This window comes from Buteo buteo, chromosome 16, assembly GCF_964188355.1.
Source record: "Buteo buteo chromosome 16, bButBut1.hap1.1, whole genome shotgun sequence".
In the NCBI taxonomy this organism is placed as follows: Eukaryota; Metazoa; Chordata; class Aves; order Accipitriformes; family Accipitridae; genus Buteo; species Buteo buteo.
In genome coordinates, this window is record NC_134186.1 from 29458444 (window position 1) to 29481030 (window position 22587).

Consider the following 22587-nt stretch of genomic DNA (forward strand, 5'->3'; position numbering starts at 1 on the left):
CCCATGTCCCTCCCAGAGCTTGCCCCAACCCTTTCCCCAAGGCCTGATCCCCATTGAGGGGGTCCCGGGGTCCTGTGTTCCCCCCCCGAGAGGTGGAGGGGCCACCGCCACCACAGACAGACACAGACGGACAGACACGCAGACAGAGCTGTGCTGCAAATGGCTCTTTATTGCCGCCATGGTGGGCCCGGCGGGGCCAAGCGTCCCTCGGCGACATCAGTAGAGACTGAAGACAGCCTGGATGTGCTCCCCATTCCATGGCTTGTAGGTGCCGACCCCTGCGGTGGAGGGAGAGGCGTGAAGTTGGGGTTTCATGACCCCCCCCGGCTCCTCTTGCCCCCCACCCTGGGCTACCCACCTTCTTGGAGGGCATCCCTGCCGCTAAGGAACTTCCAGTAGGTCTTGTCGTTCGGGTTGGCGGCCAGCCCGTGGATGGAGACCACCATGGGGCCCCAGGATGTCTGCTCCGTCTCGAAGCTACCGGAGAAGCGGGTGGGCTCGGTGGGGGGATGCCACATGCCCCCCGCTCTCCCCCACCTGTCTCCTCTGGCTCTTACCTAAAGATGTCGGGTTTCTTCGCCTCCGCTGCCTGCAGCACCTTGAGCAGCGTGGAGCCGGCCGGGACCCGCACCGAGGTGGTGTAGCTGAAGTGCCTTCCCTGCAGCTTGTTGATGATGGAGTAGTGCACCTTGATGGTGGCTCCTGGGAGGGCAGAGGGGCAGGGTGGGCAGCGGGCACAGTGCCACGGGGCACAGGGCAGGAGCGTCATCCCCGTGGGGTCTGGCGGGGGGAGCTCCTGGAGGGAGAAGCCGTACCGCTGGGAGCCGTGGTTGTACTCAGCTTTGGGGACAGGGAGGGCTGTAGGGTCGGGGCGCTGGCGGTGCAGTCCAGGCTGGCCGCATCCAGGTACGACATGCCCACGAGGGCAGGCAGGACCTGGGCGATGGCCATGGGCTGGCGGTAGTCATGGCTGTACACCACGGAGAAAGCCTGGGCGCAATCCCACTCCCGCGGGAAGTAAAAATTGCTCGTGGCCCCCAGCACCTGCGGAGGAGGCAGGAGGCGGCGTGAGCGGCTCCGGGAGCGGGACCGGGCAGCTGCGGTGCCGCAGCCCTCCCCATACCTGCAGGGCCAGCCCCATGCTGTAGATATTCCCAATCATGCCACCCTTCTCCTCCTGCTCGTCGAGGAAGCCGTTGGTCACCACCCACAGTGCCTCCTGGAGCAGTCCCTGCACGTCGTAGAGGTCCGTCTGGCCGTACGTGCACGCCATCGCCAGCGCCGCCATGGCACGGGTGTCTGCGAGATGCCGGCGTCACCGCCAAGCCGCCGGGAGCGGGGGGGCTTTGCCAGCCGAGGGGACGCGGCAGGGCCGGAGGTGTCCCTTACCCACAAAGAGTTGTCTCCCGAGCGTCAGCACCTTCTTGGCCAGGATCACAGATGCCCCTTGGTAGCCACCTGCTTCTGCCAGGCACAGGGCCAGGGCGTCCAGGCTGACGCTGTACAGGGTGGTCTTCGGGACGCCCTCCAAGTCTGCAAAGCAAAATGTGGCGAGCTGATGGGGGACCGAGGCACGGGGAGGGAGGTGCCTCCATCCCGGGCACCCCGGGCCATCCCTCCCGTGCCGGCATACCCAGGCTGGCCATCTCCTCGTCTGTTTTCTCCTGCAGGACTTGGACCAGGTCGATGGTCTGCCCTAGGGCATGGACGTGCCGGGGGTTCTGGCAGGAGGAGAGGAGGGCGAGCACGTACAGAGCCACCTCTCCCGAAGTCATGTCTGCGGGGACGAGAGAGCAACGGGGGCGCGTTGGGGGACCAGGACCTGGCACTCCGGTCCCCGGCTGGAGTGGAGAGAACTGGCCGTGCCAAGCCTGCCGTACCGGCTCTGCCGGGACCAGCTGCCATGGCAGGGGTGCACCCCCAGCCCCTCCTTACCTTTCTGGTCTCTCTTCACGGCCTCCTGCTGTATCTGCTGGAGCAGCAACTTGTTGGTCTCAGTACCGGTGGCCCCGGCCAGGTTCATGGCCAGCAGGACGCTGGGGTTCGGCAGCTCGTCCGCCTTGACAGACTCCTCCAGGCGCTGCAGCATCTCGGAGACCAGTGGCTTTGGGGCAACTGGAAGGAGAGGGGCCGGGCTCCCCACTGGCACTTGCGGCGGGAGGTCGCAGAGGATCCCATGTCCCCTCCACGCGGTCCCTCGCAGGGTCACCGGTCTCTCCGGTGCCTCCGTGGGAGGGGTGACGCTCACCGCAGCCGTGGGCGGCCGTGCCGCCCACCAGGGCCAGCAGGACCCCGATGCCGAAAGCCACGCCAAGCATCCTCTTGTCCTCGGGGCAAGCGGGTCCGCTCAGACCGTCGGAGTCCTGCGAGCACTCGTCTCTCCGGACGTCCTCTATGCTTTTAGCTGCTTTCGCTGCCCTTCTCCGGTCACCTGCCTTCCCACAACTGCCCCGGCACTGCCAAGCACCGCCGGCTTATCTGTGTGCCCAAGGGTGTCCAACGGAGTTGGTCACGGCTGCGAGGGCAGTGATTTTCCGTTTGAAATCGCAAGGGACCAGTTCTACCAGTTGAATGAGTCCGCGGTGCCAGATGGGATTCATCCCAGGGCACTGAAGGAGCTGGCGGGTGTCACAGCAGGATCCCCCCTCAGTCATCTACCCACGGTCCTGGGTGCCCGGGGAGGTTCCTGCTGGCTGGAAGCTCGCCAGCCCTATCCCAATTTACAAGAAGAGCTTGCACTTTCCGGGAAACTACAGCCCTGTTAGTCTAACCTCAGTACCCGGAAAAATGATGGAGAAGGTCATCCTGGGTGCTATCGGAAAGCATTTAAAGGACAATGCCACCACCAGGCATGGTCAGCATGGGTTGACAAAGGGAAAGTCCCGTCTAACTGGTTTGATATCCTGCTACGATGAGGTCACCCGCCACGTGGATGACGGAAAAGCAGTGGAGGTTGTTTTTCTGGATTTGTGAGGCTTTTGATCCTGTCCCTCACAGCGTCCTTCTGGACAAGGCGCCCAGCTGCGAGATGAGCAGGTACAGGGTGCGCTGGGTGAAGAACTGGCGGGTCAGAGCTCAAAGGGGTGTAGGGAATGGGGCTACATCTGGCTGGAGACCAGTCACTGCACTTGATGCCAAACTGGGAGGTGCTGGTGACTCTCTCGAGGGACAAGCGCCCTGCAGACGGATCTGGCTGGATGGGAGCTTTGGGCAATTGTCAACGGCAGCAAATTTAACAAGAACAAATGCTGGATTCTGCACCTGGGAAGGAGTGCGCCGGTGGGGACCTTCCTTACCGGCGTGGGTGACCACGTAGCGGCTGCGGTTACGCAGCAGCTCTGCCCCCAGCACCGTGCCACGGGCAGGGGCAGCCGTGGGGCGAGCAGGACACGGGGACTCGGGGAACAGCTCCGGGTCCACCGACCAGGTCGTCTTCTGCCCCAGGCTGCTCACCACGGGGTGCTGAGGGCTGCCCACCCCTGCGTGGCCCGTGGGCTACAGGGGTGTCACGGGCTCCCAAGGGTCCGGCCAGTGCCAGGACCAGCCCTGCCTGTCTCGGTGTGCCCACCATCACCCTTTGCCCTGCCTGCTGCCCCACGGCAGAGCCCGGAGGCAGCTGGGGAGGGCAGGTTGGGGAGTGCCTGGGCGAGCCATGTGTCCCCTTTTCCCAGCACAGCTCAAGGGACGAGCCATGTGTCCCCTCTTCCCAGCACAGCCCGAGGAACAGGGGCCAGTTCCTTTCTGTGCCTCAGTTTCCCCAGAGGCTCTGCAGTGGGAAGGTGCCCCAAGGACACGCTCGTCACCCTGCCTGCAGGGACCAGCCTGCTTTTGGGGCGAGAAAGGCAGCACATGGCCAGAGATTGACCCCCACCTTCTCCATCACCCCCCCCAGTCCAGGCAGGGACAGGGACTGAGGCTGGGACAGGGACCAGGACCAGGGGAAGGAGCAGGGCTGGAGCAAGAGCAAGGACAAGGACAGGGACAGGGACCCAGGGCCCTTGGTTTGTCCCTGGGAGGAGGAGAACTCTGCGGAGACGAGCCCCAGGTGGGTGCGAGGGGCTGGGTGCGGGGCTGCAGGGACCACCCGGCTTCCCATTGGGAGAGCTGCACCTCAGCCCAGGTGTAAAAGCCATCAGTGGGGGCTGCCCCTCCTCTTCCTCCTCCATCACCATGAAGGTTCTCGGGAGCGGGTGGTTTGTGCTCTTTCTTGCAGCTGTAGCCTGGGCGCAGGATGCCCTGGGTAAGGGGCTGTTTGGGGGGAGTCCTGCTGGGTCTGGCTGCCCTCCCTGGGGAGGGGAGAATGAGCAGTGCCCCCCCCAGGCTGGGCTGCTGGGTGCCTGTGCCCTGGGCACGGCTGTTTGCTGCGGGGTGGTGGGTATGGGTGATGCCTGGCTGCCAGTGGAAGAGGACCACGGTCTCCTCTCCACCCCAGGCAGGGCAGGTCTGTAGGTCAGGCTGCCTCGAGCACCAGGTTTGGGGCTGGGAGGTTGACTCTGGGGCGAGGGAAGCCCTGGGATGGGTCCCACAACTCCCCCATCTCCCCACGGGGACCCTTCGGGAACATCATGGCCACATTGGTGCCCTGGGGTGACTCTACAAAGCAGCTCAGAGCCTGGGGCTCCCTCCTTCCCTGTCCTCCCTAAGGCTGAAATGCTAAAATGGGGGAACTCGGGGGGGGAAATCTGTGCTGGGAGCTTGCCTGGCTTGCTCCCCTGGGAACCTGGGGGTCCTCAGCGAGCTGGTTCAGCCCTCCTTCTCCTCGCCCGGCCACAGTCTCCGTTACGTGTGGCCACGCGTGGCTCGCCGTGGTGGTGCCGGCCGGATTCCTGGGGAGCCGTGTGGCCAGTGGGGAGCTGACGCTGGGATCCGGCTGCGGGGTGACCACCGCTGATGGGGACAGGTACTGGCTGAAGCACCTGCTCGTGGGCTGCGGGACCACCCTGGAGGTGAGGAGCCAGGGGTGGCCACGCGTCCCTGATGGAGGTCCTGCAGCAGCGTGGTCCTCCTCGGGGCAGGTGGAGGATGGGAGGGGAGGGGGACTGTGTCCCACAGGGGAGGGACAGCGTCAGGGCATCCTTCGATGACCTGAAACCTGGTTCTCACCATGGACCAGGGAGCTTTCTGGGTGCTGGGGACAGGGAGGGGACACCCGCTCTGAGCTGGGTGAGGTGTCCGCCAGCCCCATGTCTGCTCCTTCGCCCAGCTTCTCCCGGACAGCATCCACTACAGCAACGTCCTCCACTACCGCCCCTTGGCCGGGGGTCCCGTGGCTCGTGCCAGACCCTTCTCCCTCCCCGTGGACTGTTACTACCCCAGGTAAGCAGGGAGCCCCATGTGCCCACGTTCCCTGGGTTGTTACCCACGACGGGACCCCTCGGTGCTGGGTCCACCAGCCCATCCTGGGCAGGGAAGATGCGGGGGGGGGGGGGGGGGGTGCCTGCCCATGGGGCACACGGCGGGTAGGGGTGCAGGGAGCCTGTCACCCTGCTCGAGGATGCTCTGTGGTGCAGGATGGGCAGCGTTTCATCTGGGGCCATCCAGCCCACCTGGGTCCCCTTCAGTTCCACCGTCGCTCACCGGAGACGCTTACGCTTCGCCCTGGACGTGTATGACAGTGAGTGGGGGAACCCCAGACCCCTTTATTCCCCTGTGTGTGGGGGGACCCCCCTACCTGGCCGGGGCCCTGGGGCAATGCTCGGGGTAGCCGCAGCCACGTGCTTTCCAGGTACCTGGTCCTCCCGCCTGCACCAGCCCACCTATTCCCTGGGGGAACTGATCAACATCGAGGCGTCGGTGAGCACCGACCCCCGGCTACCCTTGAGGGTCTTCGTGGACGAGTGCGTGGCCAGCCCGAGCACGGCGGCGTGGCTGGAATACAAGGTCATCGCTGACAACGGGTGAGCACGGGGCTGGGCGCGCGGTGGTGGGTGATGCCCCAAATTGACGCTCCCTCTCCTTGCCAGGACCCTGCGGGTGGTGGCAGAGCCCGGCTGGCCCTGGGGGGGGTGGCAGAGCCCATCTCACCCCGTTTCCCATCCCGGCAGGTGCCTGCTGGATGGGCAGCTTGGTCGTTCCCGCTTTCTCCCCCAGCGTGGAGACCGCTTCCTCCGCTTCCAGCTGGATACCTTCCTGTTCCCAAACGCCTCCGGCAGCCAGGTCTGTGCCAGCGGGGTCTTGGGGCGATCCTGCACCGATGGGTGGGTGAGGGGGCGGCTGGGGGTGATCGGTGGAGACCCATGGGGCGGCTCAGGCGGTGTGGCAGGAGGATGCTTGTCCCTGCAGATCTACCTCCGCTGTCACCTGAAGGCTGTGGCAGAGGGAGCTGGCAGCACCTCCGGCAAAGCCTGTTCCTATGACCCTGTGGCAGCCGCCTGGCACTCCCCCGATGGGGCCAACTGCTCGTGCTGCGGCTCTCCGGCCGGCTGCGGGGGCCGGCGGCGGCGCCGGCTGAGTGGCAGCGGAGGTAAGAGAACCCCCTCGGTGGGATCCACGAGTCCTACGGGGGCTGCCTGTGCCCAGCGGTGCCTGATGGGCTTCTCCTTGCAGGGCTCCTGGGAGAAGCCAGCGTCCAACTCGGTCCCCTGGGGCTGCTCTCGGTTCTGCCCAGCTCGTCCCTGGCCCCCACGGAGCTCCCCACGGCACCGGAGCCCAGTCCAGCACCGTCTCGCCACCCCTCAGTCCCTGTGGTACGGGGGGAGAAGAAGGATTTGGGTGAGTGCGAGCTGCCCCACGGTGTTGGGGGGTGGCTGGGGTGACCCCGCCATCCCCCTCACCCTGCTGTCTCACCCCGCAGGGCTGGCTGTCCCTGTCCCCGGCACCGTGCTGGCCATGGTGGCCATGTGCTCCATCATCACCGCCATGGGCATAGCCGGCTGCTACTGTTCGGTGCGGCGTCACCGGAGTGGGCACGGGGTGGACGACCCCGAGGCTGCCCTGGGGGAGTCCCGTGCTGTGGCCATGGCCCCCACTGCAGCCGGCGGTGCTGAGGCCACCCCTGAGAATCCCCTTGCTCCTGCAGACCCTGCCGTTGTGTGAGCCTCCTCGTTTTAGAAATAAAATTTGTAGCAGAAAGGCTGTGCCAGGTCAGTGTGGGGGGGGGCTCTGGAGACTGGGTACTCCCCTGGGTGCTTGGGGTGAGTGGGTGGGGGGGATGTGACATGTCCCCAGTGCCTCTGTGTACCAGAAAAGGTCCCACTGACCTCTCTGGGGTGCTCTCAGACAGCCCACGCTGCCCACCACGGGCTGGCTCCCTGGCAAACGTGGCTCCTGTGCCACAACTCCCTGGGAACCAGTCAACTTGGGGGGGGGGGGGGCAGAGAGCTGGTACCCCCCCTGCCCATGCGATGGGCAGAAAGCATCCATCTCCGACATAGGGATGGAGCGTGGTGAGCCAGTGCCGCTCTGCACCACAACCTACAGCCCCCTCCCTGGCGTGGCTGCAGCCCCCCCTCCCCTGGCGATGCTCTGGTGGGTGCTTGGGAGCTGGGGCAGTTTGTGGAGAAGGGGGGGCAAGAGCAGAGCCGCTGGAGGAGCGGGGGGGTTAGTGTCCTGTGTGGGAATTCACAGGCACCTCAGCTCCTGGCCTTAGGCTGCCAGGGTGGGGGAGATGGGTCGAAGGGGTCTCGCTGCTCTCCCGCTTCCCGAAGCTGCTCAGCCATGGAGGGGGGAGCAACCCCCTGGGTAGGGGGGATGTGGCTCAGAGGGTCCTTGTGCCACTTTCCTACACGGCAAGAGGCTGCGGAAGCCGGCTGGGAGAAGCGAGCCGTGCCTGTCCTTGACTGCCGGTGGTCTGTGCCGCGGTCACCGCCGAGCCGTGCGGATATTCACCTTATCGGCCGCTTCGCTGTGTGGGCAGTACCAGGCGCAGGATGATGGTGCGTAGGGTGGTATTGCATGGCCCCCTTCATCCACAGGGCTTTAATTATTTACTGACTTTGGGTTTGTGGGGTTTTTCTTTTTTTTTTTTTTTTTTTTCCCCCCCCTTTCTCCTACCTGGAGTTCTTGGCTGGACACCCTGAAACCGTGGGCCAGCACCCTGGGTGTGAAGCCACCACAGTGGAGAGTAGCTGGCGGCGGGGGGGACACACACACACAATGATGACGGGACCCACTTGGGGATCCCCTCTGCTTGTCACCCCCTGCAGCCAGGGAGCAGGGACCTTCCCGGGGCAGAGCCAGGCTGATCCACAGCGTGGAACCATCCCTGCGTGGGGCAGGGGTGCTGAGGAGGTCTGGTCCCCACGACCTGGGGGGGGGAACCTTGCCCAGGCAGTACCCAGCCCTATGCCCTGGCTGTGTGGGGCAGGGGCCAGCCCCCCCCCCCCACTCCACAGGGAGGAGGCATTTCATGCCTAATGGCCCTTGATGGATCTTTCTTCCAGGAACTCGCTGCAGAGAGCTTTTTAATTTTAATTTCTTTTTTTTTTTTCCTCTTTCTGAGCTCCTGTAAACACAGCCTTGTGCTGGGGCATGGGGGCTGCGAGCGGGGTGGGGGGCAGCTCTCAGGAGGGCTTAGCTCAGCCAGGAGGTGTCAGGGATGGGGATGCAGCTGGGGGGGGGGGGGCTTTTTGGGCAGCCTTATCTCCCTCTGCACACTGCTTTCCTTGTCTCTCTTTTTGCCCCGGGCATGCTGTGGGTTGGGGTCTGAGCATCTTTCCCTGGGGGGCCACAATGCCCTGGAGCCCTTCCCTGAATTGCAACGCTGAGCATCTCCCCCCTGCCCCACGCAGCTGGGGTGCCCCACTTTCCTCTCCCCACTGGGGTTGTACCCACAGCTGGGGTGGTTTGGGGGGGGGGGCCGCCTCCCCCCCCCTTCCCCAAATCTTCCCTCTGCTCCCTGTCCCTCGACCACCAGCAAGCATGTGGGGCCGGAGAGTGGGGGTCCACCCGTGGGCGGTGGTGTCACGGGTGGGCTGGGCGGTGGCCCGGGGATGCTGCAACTTCTGACATCATTCGCGTTGCACCAATGGATGCTGGGGGGGGGGGGGCGGTCCTGGTCGGGACTGGGCTGCTCCGGGGCCGGAGGGGGGGTCGGGGGTGTGCGTAAAGGGGGGGGGGTCCCCCACTGCCTCCATGCAGGGGATGGGGAATCTGCGGCTGGGCAGCCGGGCGGTGATGTACACGGCCGAGACCCTGCCCAAGGGCAAGAACCGAGTGATGGGGGTGAGTCGGGGGGGTTAGGGGGTGGCTTTGAGGGAGGGGGGAGGACTGGCACCCCTGAAGAATCCCCCCCCCCCCCCCCATCCCGGGGGGTTTCTGCTCCTCCTGCTGATGCTGTGGCCCCAGGGTGGCTCGGGGAGCGCGGGACCCCCATCCCCAGGGTGGTGGTTGGGGGGGGGGGTGAGTTAGCCCTACTCTTACCCTACCCCATCCTATAGACCATCCAGATCATGACCGGCTTCATGCACATCGGTTTCGGGATCGTCCTGACGACGCTCACCAACGTCTACACCTCCGTCTTCGTCATCGGCGAGATCCCCTTCCTGGGCGGCGTGTCTGTGCGTAACGTGGGGCCGAGGTGCCCCCCGGGGTCCCAGGGACCAGGGGTTCTGCTTCAGCGGCTGATAAAACTCAAGGACTGACATTACACAAAGTGGGGGGGAATCCCCGCACCCCTGAGAGCTGGGGGGCCATGCCTCTGGGTAGCTCGTTAATGCTGGGTGGGCGTTTAGCGCCCCGCGGGTTTGGGGGGCTCGGGGTGACCTTGGCGGAGGCTGACTGTCCCCCTCTCTCCTGGCACAGTTCATCATCTCGGGCTGCCTTTCCATCGGGGCGGAGAAGAGCCCCACGGAGTGTGCGGTGAGTGTCCCCGGGGATCCTGCTGCTGCTCCGGGTGCTGGAGGAGGGGGGCAGGCAGGCAGGAGCAGCTCGACCCCGGCCAAAACCCACTGGGGCAAAACCACCTTTGAAGGTTACGCCAGGGTTATTTCTGGAAATGAGCAAAGGGAAAGGGAAAATAAAAAAAAAAAAACAAACAAAAACCCCAAAGGCAGCCTGAGCTGTTACCTGCAGCTGGTCCCTCCAGGCTCAGCCGTGGCGGTGGGTGTCCTCAAGGGTTTTGGGGTCTGACACCTGCCCCAAAGCCGTCCCCAAAGCCTCTCTGTGCCCATAGGTAAAGGGCAGCCAGACCATGAACATCATCAGCGCCATCTTCGCTCTGCTGGGCATCATCGCCTTCATCGTAGACCTCAACTTGAACGGGCTCTACCGCTCCAGCTTCAACTACTACAACTATCTCGTCCTGGTAAGCGGGGGCACAGCCAGCCCCCTTTTTCGGAGCAGCGGTGCCCAGGGCTTGCTGAGCCTGCCCAGACAAGGCTAAGCCTTTTGGGAACCTCCCCTGTCGCCTTCTCCATCCCCCCTGGATGCTGCCTGAGCCCTTCCTGGGGAGGTGGGGGGGCTTTGCCAGGCTTTTCCGTGGGGTTCAGCCCCATCGCTGTTGGGGAGCGGGGACTGGGGAGCCCAGGGGCTGGCAGCACCCCGACCGCGGGGCCGTCTGCCGGCATGGTGCCATGCACCTGACCTATTTTAGGCTGATACCTTGGGAGATGACTCACACCCTAGAAGTACCCATTTCTCTCCGCAAGCTGTAAAAGCGACGAGGCGGAGGGCTCCGAGTGAGACCTTGGCGTCCGGGGAACTGGGGCTGCAGTGCTTAGGGTTGGTAGGAGATGGAGGAGGGGAGTCCCAAAATGTGGGGTGGGGTCTACCCTGTGGGGCTGAGCCCAGGTTTCTTCCTCCTGGGCGCTGCTGATGGGGCTTTCTCCATCCTGGAGCTCGCAGGGAACGGGATTTCTGTCGTGCTGCTCATCTTCACCATCCTGGAGTTCTGCATCGCCGTGGCCACTGCCAATTTCTGGTGCCGGGCCACCCGTCTCAGCTCCAACGAGGTAGGGCACGGGGGGCAAAGGGCAGCAGGGGAGACCCCTGCCCAGACCCCCAGCACTGTCATCCCCCCCCTGTTCTCTCCCCCAGGCCATGCTGATCGTGCCCAGCACCACGCAGGTGGACCTGGCCGTGCCGCTGGCTGACGTGCCCCAGCCGCCCAGCTACAGCGAGGTGATCTACGACCCCAAAGAGCAGCCCAGCTAGAAGCGGAGCTGGGGCCGGACCGGCTCCCAGGAGCAGCATCCGACCCCTGCCTGCATGACAGACCTCCTCCTGCCGCCGCCGGTGCCTCCCCCTGCCAACCCCTCCTTGGGAAAGCATGTCACCCCTGTCCCCGGGGAGCACCCCGGCACCTCCGCCTCGCTGCAACTGCTCCAGGCATGGGTGGGCACTGGGGGGCGAAGGAGAGGCTGGGGCCCCTGCAGACCCCCCGGGGTGGTGGGTGCTGAGGGGCTACCCTGAGCCCTGTTCTCCCCCAGAAGCAGCAGCTCTTGGGTTTCTTTGTAAAGAAGTCTAGTGAAGTTGGTGGGGGGTTGTGCCTCCATGCTCCCAAAACTCCCCAGCCGGCTCCCAGAGCTATGGCATCCTCCTCCTGCCACGCTGCAGGTTGGGACCCCCCCCCCCCCCCCCCCGAAAGCCAGTGAGCACCCTCAATTTCCCCTTTCCCTTCCCCTCTCCTGCCCCTGCGCTAGGTCTCAAAGAGGGGCTCTGCCTGCTGACTGCTTTGGAGAAGGGACTTCTCAGGGTTGAGGGGAGCATCTTGGGGCTTCAGGGGCTGTTTCTGCCCATAAATGCCCAGTTGGTTGCTGGGGTTCATTCACGTCAGGGCTCAGGACCTCCTTGAGGTCTGGTGGCCACGTAGCAGGCAGTTTATAGAGACCCCGACGTATGCCGGGAGCCATGCGGGTAGCCAGACCATCTACCTCGGCTCATACCCCATTGGCTTTATTTTGTCTTTAAAATAAATGCTCTGTCCGGGCCTGTGTCTCCTTCTTTTGGGGATTTCTCAGCATCAGAGCTGCTGTCCGTCAGGCAAGGGGCTCATCCTGCCGGCTTCAGAGGTCTCCTGAGCCCATCACCCTCGTCTGGTCCCGCTGGGGATGGCGAGATGCCATGGTCCCCTGGTACCTACTCCTCTGCTAAGGAAAAACTGCCCCCCTAAATCCTCCCCCCTTATATACACAGCAGCATGGCTTGCTATATTTAGTGCTGCTGGAGCAGCTGGTCAGCCAGCGGCAATGATGGTGATGGCAGCAGCTCTGGGTTTTTACACCAGCGGAGGATCTGCCCCTGGGCTGCTCCTTGCGGTGACACCGGTGACAAGTGCACCCTGTTCCCACGAGGCTGCAAACGTGGCTGGGCGATCTGCTGTGATGGGAACGGAGCTGAGGGACCTGGTGAGTGCTTCTGAATCTCACCTGTGCTGCAGTCCCTCAAAAATCACCCATCTCGGAGGCAGGACTTGAGACCAAAGGGCTCTTGGCCCGTTTTTAACCAGCAGAGAGGGTTGCTGGCTCCTGACGAGCTCGTTACTGGCTTCCATCCTTAAGCACCCTGCGGCGGTGGGGATGCTTGAGAACCTAATGAGGAGTAAGGGTGGTGGTGAGCATCTGGCAGGGCGTGTTGGTGGAGGCAGGTTATTTAAGGAGCAGCCTGAGTTTATGGAGAGCTTGGGCTGGAGGTGAGGATGGAGAGCCTGGTGCTGATTTTCAGAGGGGTGGGACCACTCTGAGTTGTTGATGCTCTAAGCGGTGGGAGATGTCTGTCTCTGCTTGGTCCCTGGGGCATCCCCCCCACTCTTTGGGGACAGCGTCTGTCCTCAAACCTTGCCTCCAGCCCCAGAGCAAGGTCAGGGAGTGCCTGTTTGAACCATCTCCTTAGTTCTGGCTTGAGTTAAATGTTTTCTTTCTTGTTTTAACAGCTGCCCCCCGCCCTGACAATGCTCATGCTGCTCAGCCAAAGCCTCATGGATTATTCACTCGCTGTCAGTTATTTCTGTTCCCAGCTCTGAAAAAATAATGAGCCAGTTCAGTAGGAAAAGCCCCAGAGATTGGGGGAGTGGGATGAACAGGCTTTCTCTGCTCACCCCGCTTTCATGGCCCATTACGGCTCTGGCTCCTCACACGTGGCTCCGGAGCCTCCCGTACCTCCTTTCCCACAGCAACCAGGGACGTTCTCCAGCCCCAGGGGGGCCACTACAAAGCCCTGATGCTCCCCCAAACCGGGCTGGCAGGTCTCTCTTTGCCCAGCATGGTGGTTCCCTCCTTGCTCATCCTCTACCAGCATCGGGATGTTTTTATCCCGGAGCATCCCACTGCCACATGCTGAGCCGCTGCTGGGTCGGGGCCAGCCCCTTGCTGCCGTTGCCAACTGCAAAATGCCCCTTCCCGTGAAATCGGGCATTAGCATGGCGATAACCTGCAGCCCCTCAATCTTTAAACCCAGATTATCTTTCCATGGGCTTTCGAGGTTTTCTGCCACTTCGGTGTGTTTAGGTGCAGCTTTCACTGGAAATGCAGGAATAAGTGTTTTAAGGCTCTGGGGAAATGTGTTACTGTTCTATATGTGTATTTCTACGCATTGGCAGACCTGGAACCTCCTAGGGAGGAGCGGGTACCTCTCAGGGCTGGGGACAGCGGGTGGCAGGGACCAGAGAGGGTCTGGGGACCCGGTGGGGTGATGGAGAGGGACGCACTTGGGGACACGCAGTGCTGGCAAGCTGGAAAGGTGGCAGCGACCAAAAGGCCATAAAAAAGGTGGCAACACGGGCAGGAGAAACGCTGGGGCAAAGGCTGGCAGCCGCCATCCCGTGCTGGCGAAGATGGGGCCCGTGGGGAGCCGGGTATCCCAAAGGATGGCGTGGTGGGTGCCCCATGGCCGGTAGGGGAGAGGCTGTGTGTCCCAGTGCCACCTCTCTACCGTGATGGGGAGGGTGGCGGCGGACTGGGGGGGCTTGATGGGTGGGAAGACCTCCGTGTCCAGTGGTCTCCATCAGCTTCTCCGGACCAGGGGAGGCGGACGGGGTCCCTGGCCCTGGCTCATGCCAGGCTCGGCACTGGGCATCTCGGATCAGCTCTTGTTTATGGCGTCTGCCAGAGCCGCAACTGTCCCCAAGGTGGAGGTGGGGAGCACGGGACGAGCCCCTCTTGCCCGGCGTCACCGGCACTGCTTGGAAAGCTCTGGCTCTCTTCAACCACATCTGGGAACTGTGGATGTTCCTTGGGGAGACACCCGCACCGGACCCCCCTCAGTGGGCACAGGGCTGACCTCCTGTGCGTACCTGGCTCCCATGCCTGCTCCTGAGGATGGGCACGGGCTGAAGGACCACGGGGCATCTCTCGGCAGCCCCCCCTTAGAGGGAAATGGTCCCTGGGGAGATGCAGGGTGCAAGGTGTGGGGTGGCAGAGGAAAGGGGGGGCTCCGTGTTGGGCAGGGATCTTGGGGGCACATGAAATGCCAGCGATTTGGGGCCAGAGGAACCACTGGTGGAACGGGGCTGCTTTACATCCCTGGGTAAAGCTGGGGAGTACCTGCACCCCAAACACCAGGTTTGGGTCCTGCATCTCAGAAGGCTGTTGGAGCCCCAGGGGGGTGGTCTGGGAAAGGGCAAGGAGAATGCCCGGGGGGGGCTGAGTGGGCGAGGAGTCTCCAGGTTGGAGAAGATAGCTGGAAAGGAGAGCTGGGAGAGTGCGCGGTCGTTCTTGGTCTTCATGCGATGTGTAGCAGCGAGCTGGCAGCGGGCTGAGCTGGGCTGCAGGAGGGGTCTCTGCACCCCCAGATGAGGGAAATGGGGAGACGTGGAGCTGAAGAGGGGGGGACGCAATCTGCTGAGGAGCACCAATGCATCGCCCCGGTGCCAGATGCAGGGGATGGTGCTCTCCTTTGCAGTGCCTGGGATGCCACAGCAGTGCTGGAGATGGTGCCCGGAGACCCTTTTGTCACCTTCCCCCCTGCCCTCCACACCCCCTCCGGGGCATGCCGGGGCTGTGCGGGGGGCTTGCTGGTGTCGGTCACCCCCCTAAAAGGGGAACTGGGCATGCTGGGGGTAAGACTGAGCGCAGGGTGAGGCAGGAGGGACCTTCTCAGGGCAGAGCTTCCTTACCCCGGGAAACCCCACGATGTGTCAGTGAAGCCTTGGAGACGTGCTAGAGCTTTTCTGCAGCGTCAGGAGTTGTACTGGGAGCGAACCGATCAAAGGCTGGAGCGTGGTGGGAAGGTGATGATGGACGCATCTGGGACAGGCTTTAGGAGCGATGCCGCTGCACCCCAAATGACAGCACAACCCCACTCCCCCCAGTGCACTCCTGTCCAAAAACCTTTAGGGTCCTTCGGTGGGGGTTTCACGGAGAGTTGGAACAGACGCTGGCTCTGCCAGTGCCACATGTGACAGCCCCTTCTTCGAGGGGTTTTCCGTGGTGCAGTCCCTGCCTTGAAAGATCGTCTCTGGTTGCAGTTTGAGCTCCCTTCTCACAATGCATTTCCCTCCCTGTTGTGTTTCCTTGGGGCAGCTGAACTCCCTAAGGTGCCAAAGAGAAGAAACATCCTGCCACAGCTATTCCCACCAGCGCCGGAGCAGCCACCTCGACCAGCCGTGTGCCACGAAAAGGGTAAGGACCACCCCAGCAGGCAGCGATGCTCCCCCAGCCTCCCTGCCTGCCTCTGCCTGCTCTCGGCTCCAGATTTCCTAAGCTGGGATGGGTACCTCAGTGTTTAACACCCTCAGAGGAGGCTCCTTCCATGGGTTTTTGGGACCCAGAGTGGGGACAACACAGACCACAGTCCTGGGATTACAGACCACTGTGTTTGTCTGCAGTGAAAATATAAGGGTTGGCATCATCACCACCCAGGGACTGCTATGCCTCCCAGGGAACACGGTACAGATAAAAGCCAGCTGCTTTTTTTTTGAGAAAACTTGAAACCTGTCCCAGAAAATGTGGCTTTCTCATTCTGGAACTAGTATCATAACAGCCCTGTGAGAACTAGAAACATTTGGAGGCAAAGCAAAATGTTGACATTTGGTATTTTAATGGGGATATAAAGTTTTTCACAGGAAGCAGCAACTTTCTGTGAAAAGCATTTCTCCATCGCAATCTATTTTCTTTGGAAAAAAGCAGGAGCTTTTTGGGTTGGAAAAGGACTTTCGGTTCCACCAGGCTCGTAAACTTGTCCTGCGCTGGTGGGAGGGGATGCTGGGGGGGGCTCTCGCTGAACCCCCCGGAGCCTGAGCACCCAGCCAGGCTTCCCCCACCTGTCCCTTCACATCCTAAGGGACACCGGACCGTTGTACCGAAGCCATCGACGTGGGAGTCCCTAGCTGCCAGACCAGGTGTGTCTGTGCTCCTCCAGCCGTGCCGAAAGCCACGCTCGTGGGGCAGACATCTCGCCTGGCACCAGCACTCAGCCCGTGCGTGAGCAGCTCCTGGAGATTTAAAAGGAAGAATAATCAGCAAAGAAAAGATTTCCAGCTGTCAGGAGAGCAAAACTCGACCAAAATACTGAAAAAAAAAAAAAATTAAAATCCAAGGAACGCATTGTATATATCAGCAAAGCCAGAAATTCCTGTAAATAAAGGGCTGGAAGGCTCCACCGACCGGGCTTGCCACTTCCCCGCATCTGCTCAGCCAGACGCTAAAAAGCTTCACCTCCTCTGGCATCTGTTTCCAAAATAAATCGTAACATCCTACCTTGGGCTCCTGCCATCCCCAGCTGGACCTGGCTTTATTTAGAAAGGGAAAAGCGCTTTCTCCACGGATACCTCGCACGGAAAGGGGTTTTGCTCAGCCACTTCACCAAGCCTGGCTGTCGGGTTGAGGGCAGTCACGGCTGTTTCTGGCTGAAAGGCTGAAACTTCAGGAATGCTTTAGGAATCTGAAAAGGCGGATTTGGGAGGAAATCCACCATAGCAGGCAGTTTCAGCTGGGAACACAAGCCGTTGCTAATGCTGGAGGACACCCTGCCTGTATAAAGGCTAAAGAGGGGATCCCAGCATTTCCACGGGTGCTAAAGTGTTCCTTACCCCTCGGGTGCTGCCGGGGCTGGAACGAGATCCCAGCCAGCACAGGATTTGTTATCATTGGGGTGTTGAGAGAGGCTCTCCCTCCGGAGACACACGCTGATGAGTTACCAGCAGAAATTAAAGGCTAAGAGGCATCGGGAGTGCGATGAACAGGCGTGGTTGAATCTTATCCATCTCCGTGTTTTTCCTGGAAAGCCGTGCCACCAGTTGCAGCCCTTTACAAGGCCAAGACCTCGCTCCCCCGCAGGGGCTGCAGGATGGAGGAACGCCATCGGCAGCTCCTCCCCAGCACGCAAGGGCCGCGAGCGCCCGGTGCTGTCAGCAGCAGCTTTTCTCCGCCTGATGTTTTCCACCGTGGGATGGGGGATGCAGGTGGGCTGCGGTGCTGCCCGGCAAGCCCCCTGTCCTCTCCTCCTGCTGCCTGCCTGGAGGCAGAGTGAGTCCAGGCAGGTGCCGGGGTGGAGATGTGATTTACTTGCTGCTCCTTGCTGGCCAGGACTGTCCTACCAGCTCTTTTCTGAGACCTGATTTAGGCTGGTTTGGTGGGAGTGCCCCCCACCTATAGGCAAATCTTCTGGGGCCAGTGCTCAGCAGCGCTGCAGGTTTACCAGTCCAACAACTCCTGCAGCTGTGCCGAAAATCCTTCCATTCCTCAGAGCATGGGACGACTGGGAGGGCACAGACCAACTGTATTCCCTCTCGTCAGCCAACAGACAAGGAGCTCGGGAAATGGTCTGGCTGCAAGGACCCAAAATGGGACAGGGCAGAGCTGAGACCCCGCAGCCCCAGCTCGGCTGCTGAGGCTTGCCTGACGTCCTGCTCCCAGGCTCATGGCCAACACCCCAGTCAGCCGCCGGTCAGTCCCCTGGTTTCCAGCCTGCACAGCAGGGATGCAGAGCAAGCCTTTGGAAAAGTCCCTGGAGAAACATAGGGTCTGTGGGGTTACATGGCCAGACAGCTTCACTCCAGCATCTCTGCAAACCCAAGAGCCAAGGACGTGGCTGTGCTGCTGGTGCCTCCGCTCACCTGGGAGACACCGAGACATGGCTGCTTTCCGTGACCTACAGCCTGTGCCCAGCTTTGGTACAACCGATCCCCCGATTTCTCCCAGGGCAGCCCAGGATGGGGGAGACTGCTTGCTGCTGCTCACCCCTCGCTGGGGATTCGCACCCCAGAGCTGGAAGCCTCTGCCAAGCTCTGGAAGCAGTGTGCCTCCAAACCAGGCGTCTCAGCTCCCTCTAGGGCCAAAGGAAAGGAAAAGGCGCTTCCAAAAGTTGCTCCACCTGCTCCTAAAATCCTCAGCTGGAAGCAGGCTGTGGAGGGTCCTGGCCTTCCCTGGGTCTGCAGTGAGAGGCTCAAGCAGGGACAGGGGTGTTGGGGTCCCTAATGCTGGCGATGCCCGTGGCCACCAACGCGGTGTGAAGCCAGCCCTAGCTGCCTGCAGCCAGAGATGCCAGAACCCTGTACCTAAATATTCCTGTTCCACCAAGAAATAGCTCTGGTAAAGCCCTGGGCAGCGGTCAGGCATTTGCAGCCTCCAAAAGAGGAAAAAAAGCCCAAGTGAAGTCCCAGAGCCGTGTCTGCCAGCCCTGCGCTCTCCTGCCTGCTCCCCGAACCAGCTCCCGTGTCTGGTCTCATGGGTGGAGGTCGAGTCAAACCTCGTCCTGTTTGTCCCTTTTTCCCTTCTCCTGCAGAGCAGCCCCGCTGGGAAGGGGAGACTTTGTTCCCCTGTGCAGTCCCAGAGCTGGAGCTCTCTGCAGCGTCCAGTGCTGGAGACTTTACCGAGCACAGGGGAGGATGAGGACGAGAGGGGACGGGACTAGCGCCCAGCGTCCTACCCCACAGCATCCTACCCCGCACCCATCAAACGTCCAGGAAACCTGGGGGGTCCTCACAGGCCAGCGTGGAGGACCCCAGCCCTCCTGGCGAGCAGATGGGGGACGGCGGCCACGAAGGAAATAGCTGTTTTCTGGCAGAACTGGAGACCGGTGGCCGGCGGAGGGAGGAAGGGGCCTCCGAGCTTGCCCCTCGGGAGCTCCTCGCCATGTGCGGTGGCTCCGTTCCCAGGCTGAGCTCTCATTTCCTATCGGAAACAACCACATCTCCTTTCCTTTGGCTCCCACCGGGCCCGTGCCGGAGCCGTCCGGCACCGCACGCCGTGCTGCCGCCCCCCTGGCTCGCTCCTGCGGGTGGGCTGTCCTCACCGGGGACAGACCCACAGGGTCGAGGCGCTCATGAAGGAAGGAGAATCCCAAAGAAAATAAAAAAGCAATAAAGGAGCTTCCTTGGGATCTTTATAAACTAATGGGGTTTATAATGTTTGTGCCATGTCCTGTTTCACTCCTTTTTTTTTTTCCTGTAAGGGAAACTGCCAGGGCTGGCTGTCTCGTAGTGGCCCTAACGAGGGCAGCCAAATGAACCTCCCAGCACCTCGTTAGGACTCTGCCACGGCTGGCACATAGCTAATTGCAGAGATGATGCCCAAGCAAAGCATCTGCAACTGGGGATGGAGATGACTCGCCCAGGACTGGGCAGGGGGGTCTCCTCCTTGGAACACCCCAAGGGACAAGCGTTCAACCCTTTCCCCAGGCTGCAGCGAAGCCCTCGGAGGGGGTGCCCACCTCGGGCTTGCAAAGCCCCTCTCACTGCCTCCCTCTCCCTCCACCTCGAGTACACAGCCTCTCTCCCCTCCATTGGCAAAGCCACCTCGTTGAGCAAGAGGGGCCTGACAAGATTTCCATGAACAAACTTCCTGCAGGGAGCAAAGGGCAGCAGGATTGCGTCCCTGCCCGACCACCACCTCCCGGAGAGCTTCAAACAGTGAAGGGACCGCTAACGGTGGCTGTGGAGAGGAGGAGGAGGGCAAGCCCAGGCTGAAGGAGGTACCTGGGTGGGGGGGTGAGGTGTGGGGTGCAGGATAGGGTGTGGGACATCCTTGTAAGAGGATGTCAGTGCTTCTCGTGTCACCGCTCATGTGGACACGTTCCATGTGCTGGTCCCCAGCAGGGTGGGAGCTGGCCTGGTCCTTCAGCTTCCCCGCCTGCCCCGGCTCCTCAGCCCCACTCTGCCCACAGGCGATGGCAGCCACCACGGTGACCGAGTCCGGAGGCATGAGGATCATCACGGAGGTCATCCCGGCCACAGACCCCCGAGCGGCCCAGCTGGCCTCCAGCTCCACGCTGCCTGCATCCACCACGTTGTCATTTCAAGTCAGAGGCTTCAGAAAGGCTCAGCCCAAGGCGCTGGGGGTGAGAGATGGCATTCCGGGGTGATGCGGCACCACAGGGGCAAAGCAGGGACTAAGTATCCCCAGGGACTGTCCTGCTTGAGGTTCTCCTTGGCTGGGGCAGAGGTGACATATGAAACCAGCGCCCTTTGCTGGCTCACACTGCTGCGCCAAGTGCCCGCACACCCAGGAATCCCGAGTCCCTTCTCGGCACTGCAGGGTGCAGTCAAGACATGGTGTGACAGTGGGATCGGGGTGGAACGCAGCTAACAGCAACAGTGATATCCATCCTTTGCTGGTGCTGGCAGACAGGCAGTGCTTTGAGTCGAGAGTGACCGGGGGGATCCTTCTCCCCTGTCCTTCCCCAGACCATCCACATCTTCACTGGGATCATCCATGTCTGCTTTGGGATCATATTGACGGTGTCAGAGTACAGGAAACCTTCCCTCCCTGTGGCCAGCGGGGTCCTCTTCTGGCTCGGGCTCCTGGTAAGCAGGAACGTGCTTGGCCTTCGCCTCCTCACTGTCCGATGAGGACAGGGGGATCTCAGCAGATCGCGGATCAGATTTCCTTGTCACTAGGGCCTCCTCTTACACCCACATCTTCTGGCTGTCCCCCCTGGGGATGGAGGGGGTGTGCATGCAGTGCCAAACACCGATTTGCAGCCGGAGGGGCACCAGAATGTGCGGGATGGGTGACAGGGAGGGGTGCCTTGCTGCTGATGCCCTCCTTCCTCTGTTTTCTGAGCAGCTCCTGGTCTCAGGCTCTCTGCTGGTGGAAAGTGAAAAAAGAGATAACATCTTGCTGGTAAGGAGGTCCCCTGCGGCCAGGCTGGGAAGGGCAAAGCATCTCCTGTTGCTTTTGTGACTTCTGTCCCTTCCAGTGGCTGGTGGGACCCTTCCGCAGCCTGGAATCACCCTGCAGGGTCTACAGCGAGGCACCTCAGGCCTGTCTCACCCTCGGGATGTGCCCAGCTCTCTCCCTCTCAAGCAGAGGGTGGGCAATCCTTCACGATTCAGGGCTTCCACAAGATGCTTGGGGCCTGGTGGAGTCAGTCTCGGATGATGGGGACAAAAGGCGTCACAGAGGGTGGCTGCCCTGGGTGGCTTTTACAGCATTATATCTGACCTGAGTTGAATAATCCAGATTGGAGGCATCCCTGCTCAGACAGCTCAAACCAAAAGCCCCAGGCAGCCTCTCCCCTGGCTCTGTGGCACCTTGTGGGGGGTCTCTGGCAGGGTGGGCATCGAGCTGCCACCCACACAGCTCCTGTGCTCTTGGCGGGAGCAGAAGGGACAGAGCTGCTGATGTGAGGTGACCCACACAGGTGAAGACCTGCTGCGTTGTCAACATGGGGGTCATCCTGAGCACGCTGGTGGCCACTCTTGTCCACACCACGGCCATCACTCACGATGCCCCTGGCTGCGAGACCAACATGCCGTACCAGCTGAAAGCCGAGTGGTGCTTCAACGCTGATAACAAGGTAAAGCCCCCTGGTCCTGCTCAGGTGGTGGGTCCGAGCCTCCCAGTGCTGCGCGGGACAAGCAAACAGGGCGATTGCCAGGCAGAAGAGGGGGACAAGGGGTGCTGCCAGCAAGCGGGACCTGCAGGACCCTTCCGCTCTCCTCCTCGCAGATCCTGACCAACGGGCTGGATTCCATGTTCGTCATCTTCAGCTTCCTGGAGTTCTGCGTGGCGGTGGCGGCCCTGGCCTTTGGCTACAATGCCATCAAGCAGCACAACTACATGCCCATGGTGAGGGGGAGCTGGGGCCCCGTCACAGCCCAGAGCCCTGGGGTGCTGGCTCCTGCATTTTGGAGGAGTGGGACAGCATTACCCACCCCCTTCTTTCCTCTGAGGTTACACACCAAGCCGGTAGCCCACAGGGGTTTCTCTACGTGACCCTAAAAGCAGAATTTCCCCTTTTTTCCCCTCTCCCAGGCGCCGTAGCCATGACCAAGCCCGCAACTGTCCAGTTAAGAACCGCCGCACGCCCCAGCCCTGCTGCAGCCGAGGTGCCAGAGCCCGGGGAGGGCAGGGGGAAACCTCCCTGGTCCCTGACGGTGGAGCTGACCGGAGCCCGAGAGCCCTCGGAGCCCCGGCCCCAGGCCTGCGCCTGGCCCCGGGAAGGAGGCCTCTCCCCTCTGTGTGTTTGGCCCCCAATAAAGGTCTCTCCCCCCAGCCCAGGCCACGCATTTCTCCGGGACTCGCTCAGGGGGTGTGTGTGGGGCCTCACCGGGTGGAATTGGGGGTGGGCGAAGGGCACCGGGCACTGACCGCCGCCACCACGGGATGACGGGCAACCCTACACCCCCCCTGCCCGGCACAAACATGGCGGCCCTCTGCCCGGCACAAACATGGCGGCGCTCCGCCCCGCGCCGTTGGGGAAGCGGGAGGAGTTGCCCGACACTAAAATGGCGGTCGGGGGCTCAGCGTCGCCTCTCTTCCCTTCTGCGCA

General features: G+C 62.1%; 4 protein-coding genes across 7 annotated transcripts; 3 read left to right on the forward strand and 1 right to left on the reverse strand.

Annotated features, from left to right (window-relative positions):
- Positions 1-152: 152 nt before the first annotated feature.
- CBLIF (cobalamin binding intrinsic factor) lies at positions 153-2617 on the reverse strand. The gene is made up of 9 exons (XM_075047148.1): positions 2249-2617; positions 1936-2115; positions 1634-1777; positions 1390-1533; positions 1124-1299; positions 816-1044; positions 558-702; positions 359-477; positions 153-278 (listed from the first exon to the last, which is right to left on the reverse strand). The coding sequence occupies exons 1-9, from the start codon at positions 2316-2318 to the stop codon at positions 217-219; spliced, it is 1269 nt and encodes a 422-aa protein (XP_074903249.1). The 5' UTR covers positions 2319-2617; the 3' UTR covers positions 153-216.
- Positions 2618-4377: 1760 nt separating this feature from the next.
- On the forward strand, positions 4378-7035 carry LOC142040592 (zona pellucida sperm-binding protein 3-like). The gene is made up of 9 exons (XM_075048676.1): positions 4378-4441; positions 4774-4946; positions 5204-5316; positions 5511-5614; positions 5726-5897; positions 6045-6156; positions 6283-6463; positions 6547-6711; positions 6794-7035. Exons 1-9 carry the CDS (start codon positions 4378-4380, stop codon positions 7033-7035), a joined length of 1326 nt encoding a protein of 441 aa, XP_074904777.1.
- A 2032-nt stretch (positions 7036-9067) lies between these two features.
- Positions 9068-11860, forward strand: LOC142039987 (membrane-spanning 4-domains subfamily A member 12-like). Its single transcript, XM_075047149.1, has 6 exons — positions 9068-9162; positions 9378-9497; positions 9742-9798; positions 10112-10243; positions 10776-10889; positions 10975-11860. The coding sequence occupies exons 1-6, from the start codon at positions 9073-9075 to the stop codon at positions 11089-11091; spliced, it is 630 nt and encodes a 209-aa protein (XP_074903250.1). The 5' UTR covers positions 9068-9072; the 3' UTR covers positions 11092-11860.
- A 7333-nt stretch (positions 11861-19193) lies between these two features.
- Positions 19194-22304, forward strand: LOC142039988 (membrane-spanning 4-domains subfamily A member 15-like). Of its 4 annotated transcripts, XM_075047152.1 has the most exons (7): positions 19194-19785; positions 19978-20151; positions 20498-20617; positions 20880-20936; positions 21457-21612; positions 21765-21884; positions 22071-22304. In XM_075047152.1, exons 2-7 carry the CDS (start codon positions 19981-19983, stop codon positions 22077-22079), a joined length of 633 nt encoding a protein of 210 aa, XP_074903253.1. In that variant the 5' UTR covers positions 19194-19785; positions 19978-19980; the 3' UTR covers positions 22080-22304. The 4 variants fall into 4 exon arrangements, with proteins under 4 accessions (XP_074903253.1, XP_074903251.1, XP_074903254.1 ...); XM_075047150.1 differs by having other exon boundaries at positions 19194-20151; XM_075047153.1 differs by lacking the exon at positions 20498-20617.
- The last annotated feature ends 283 nt before the right edge of the window (positions 22305-22587 follow it).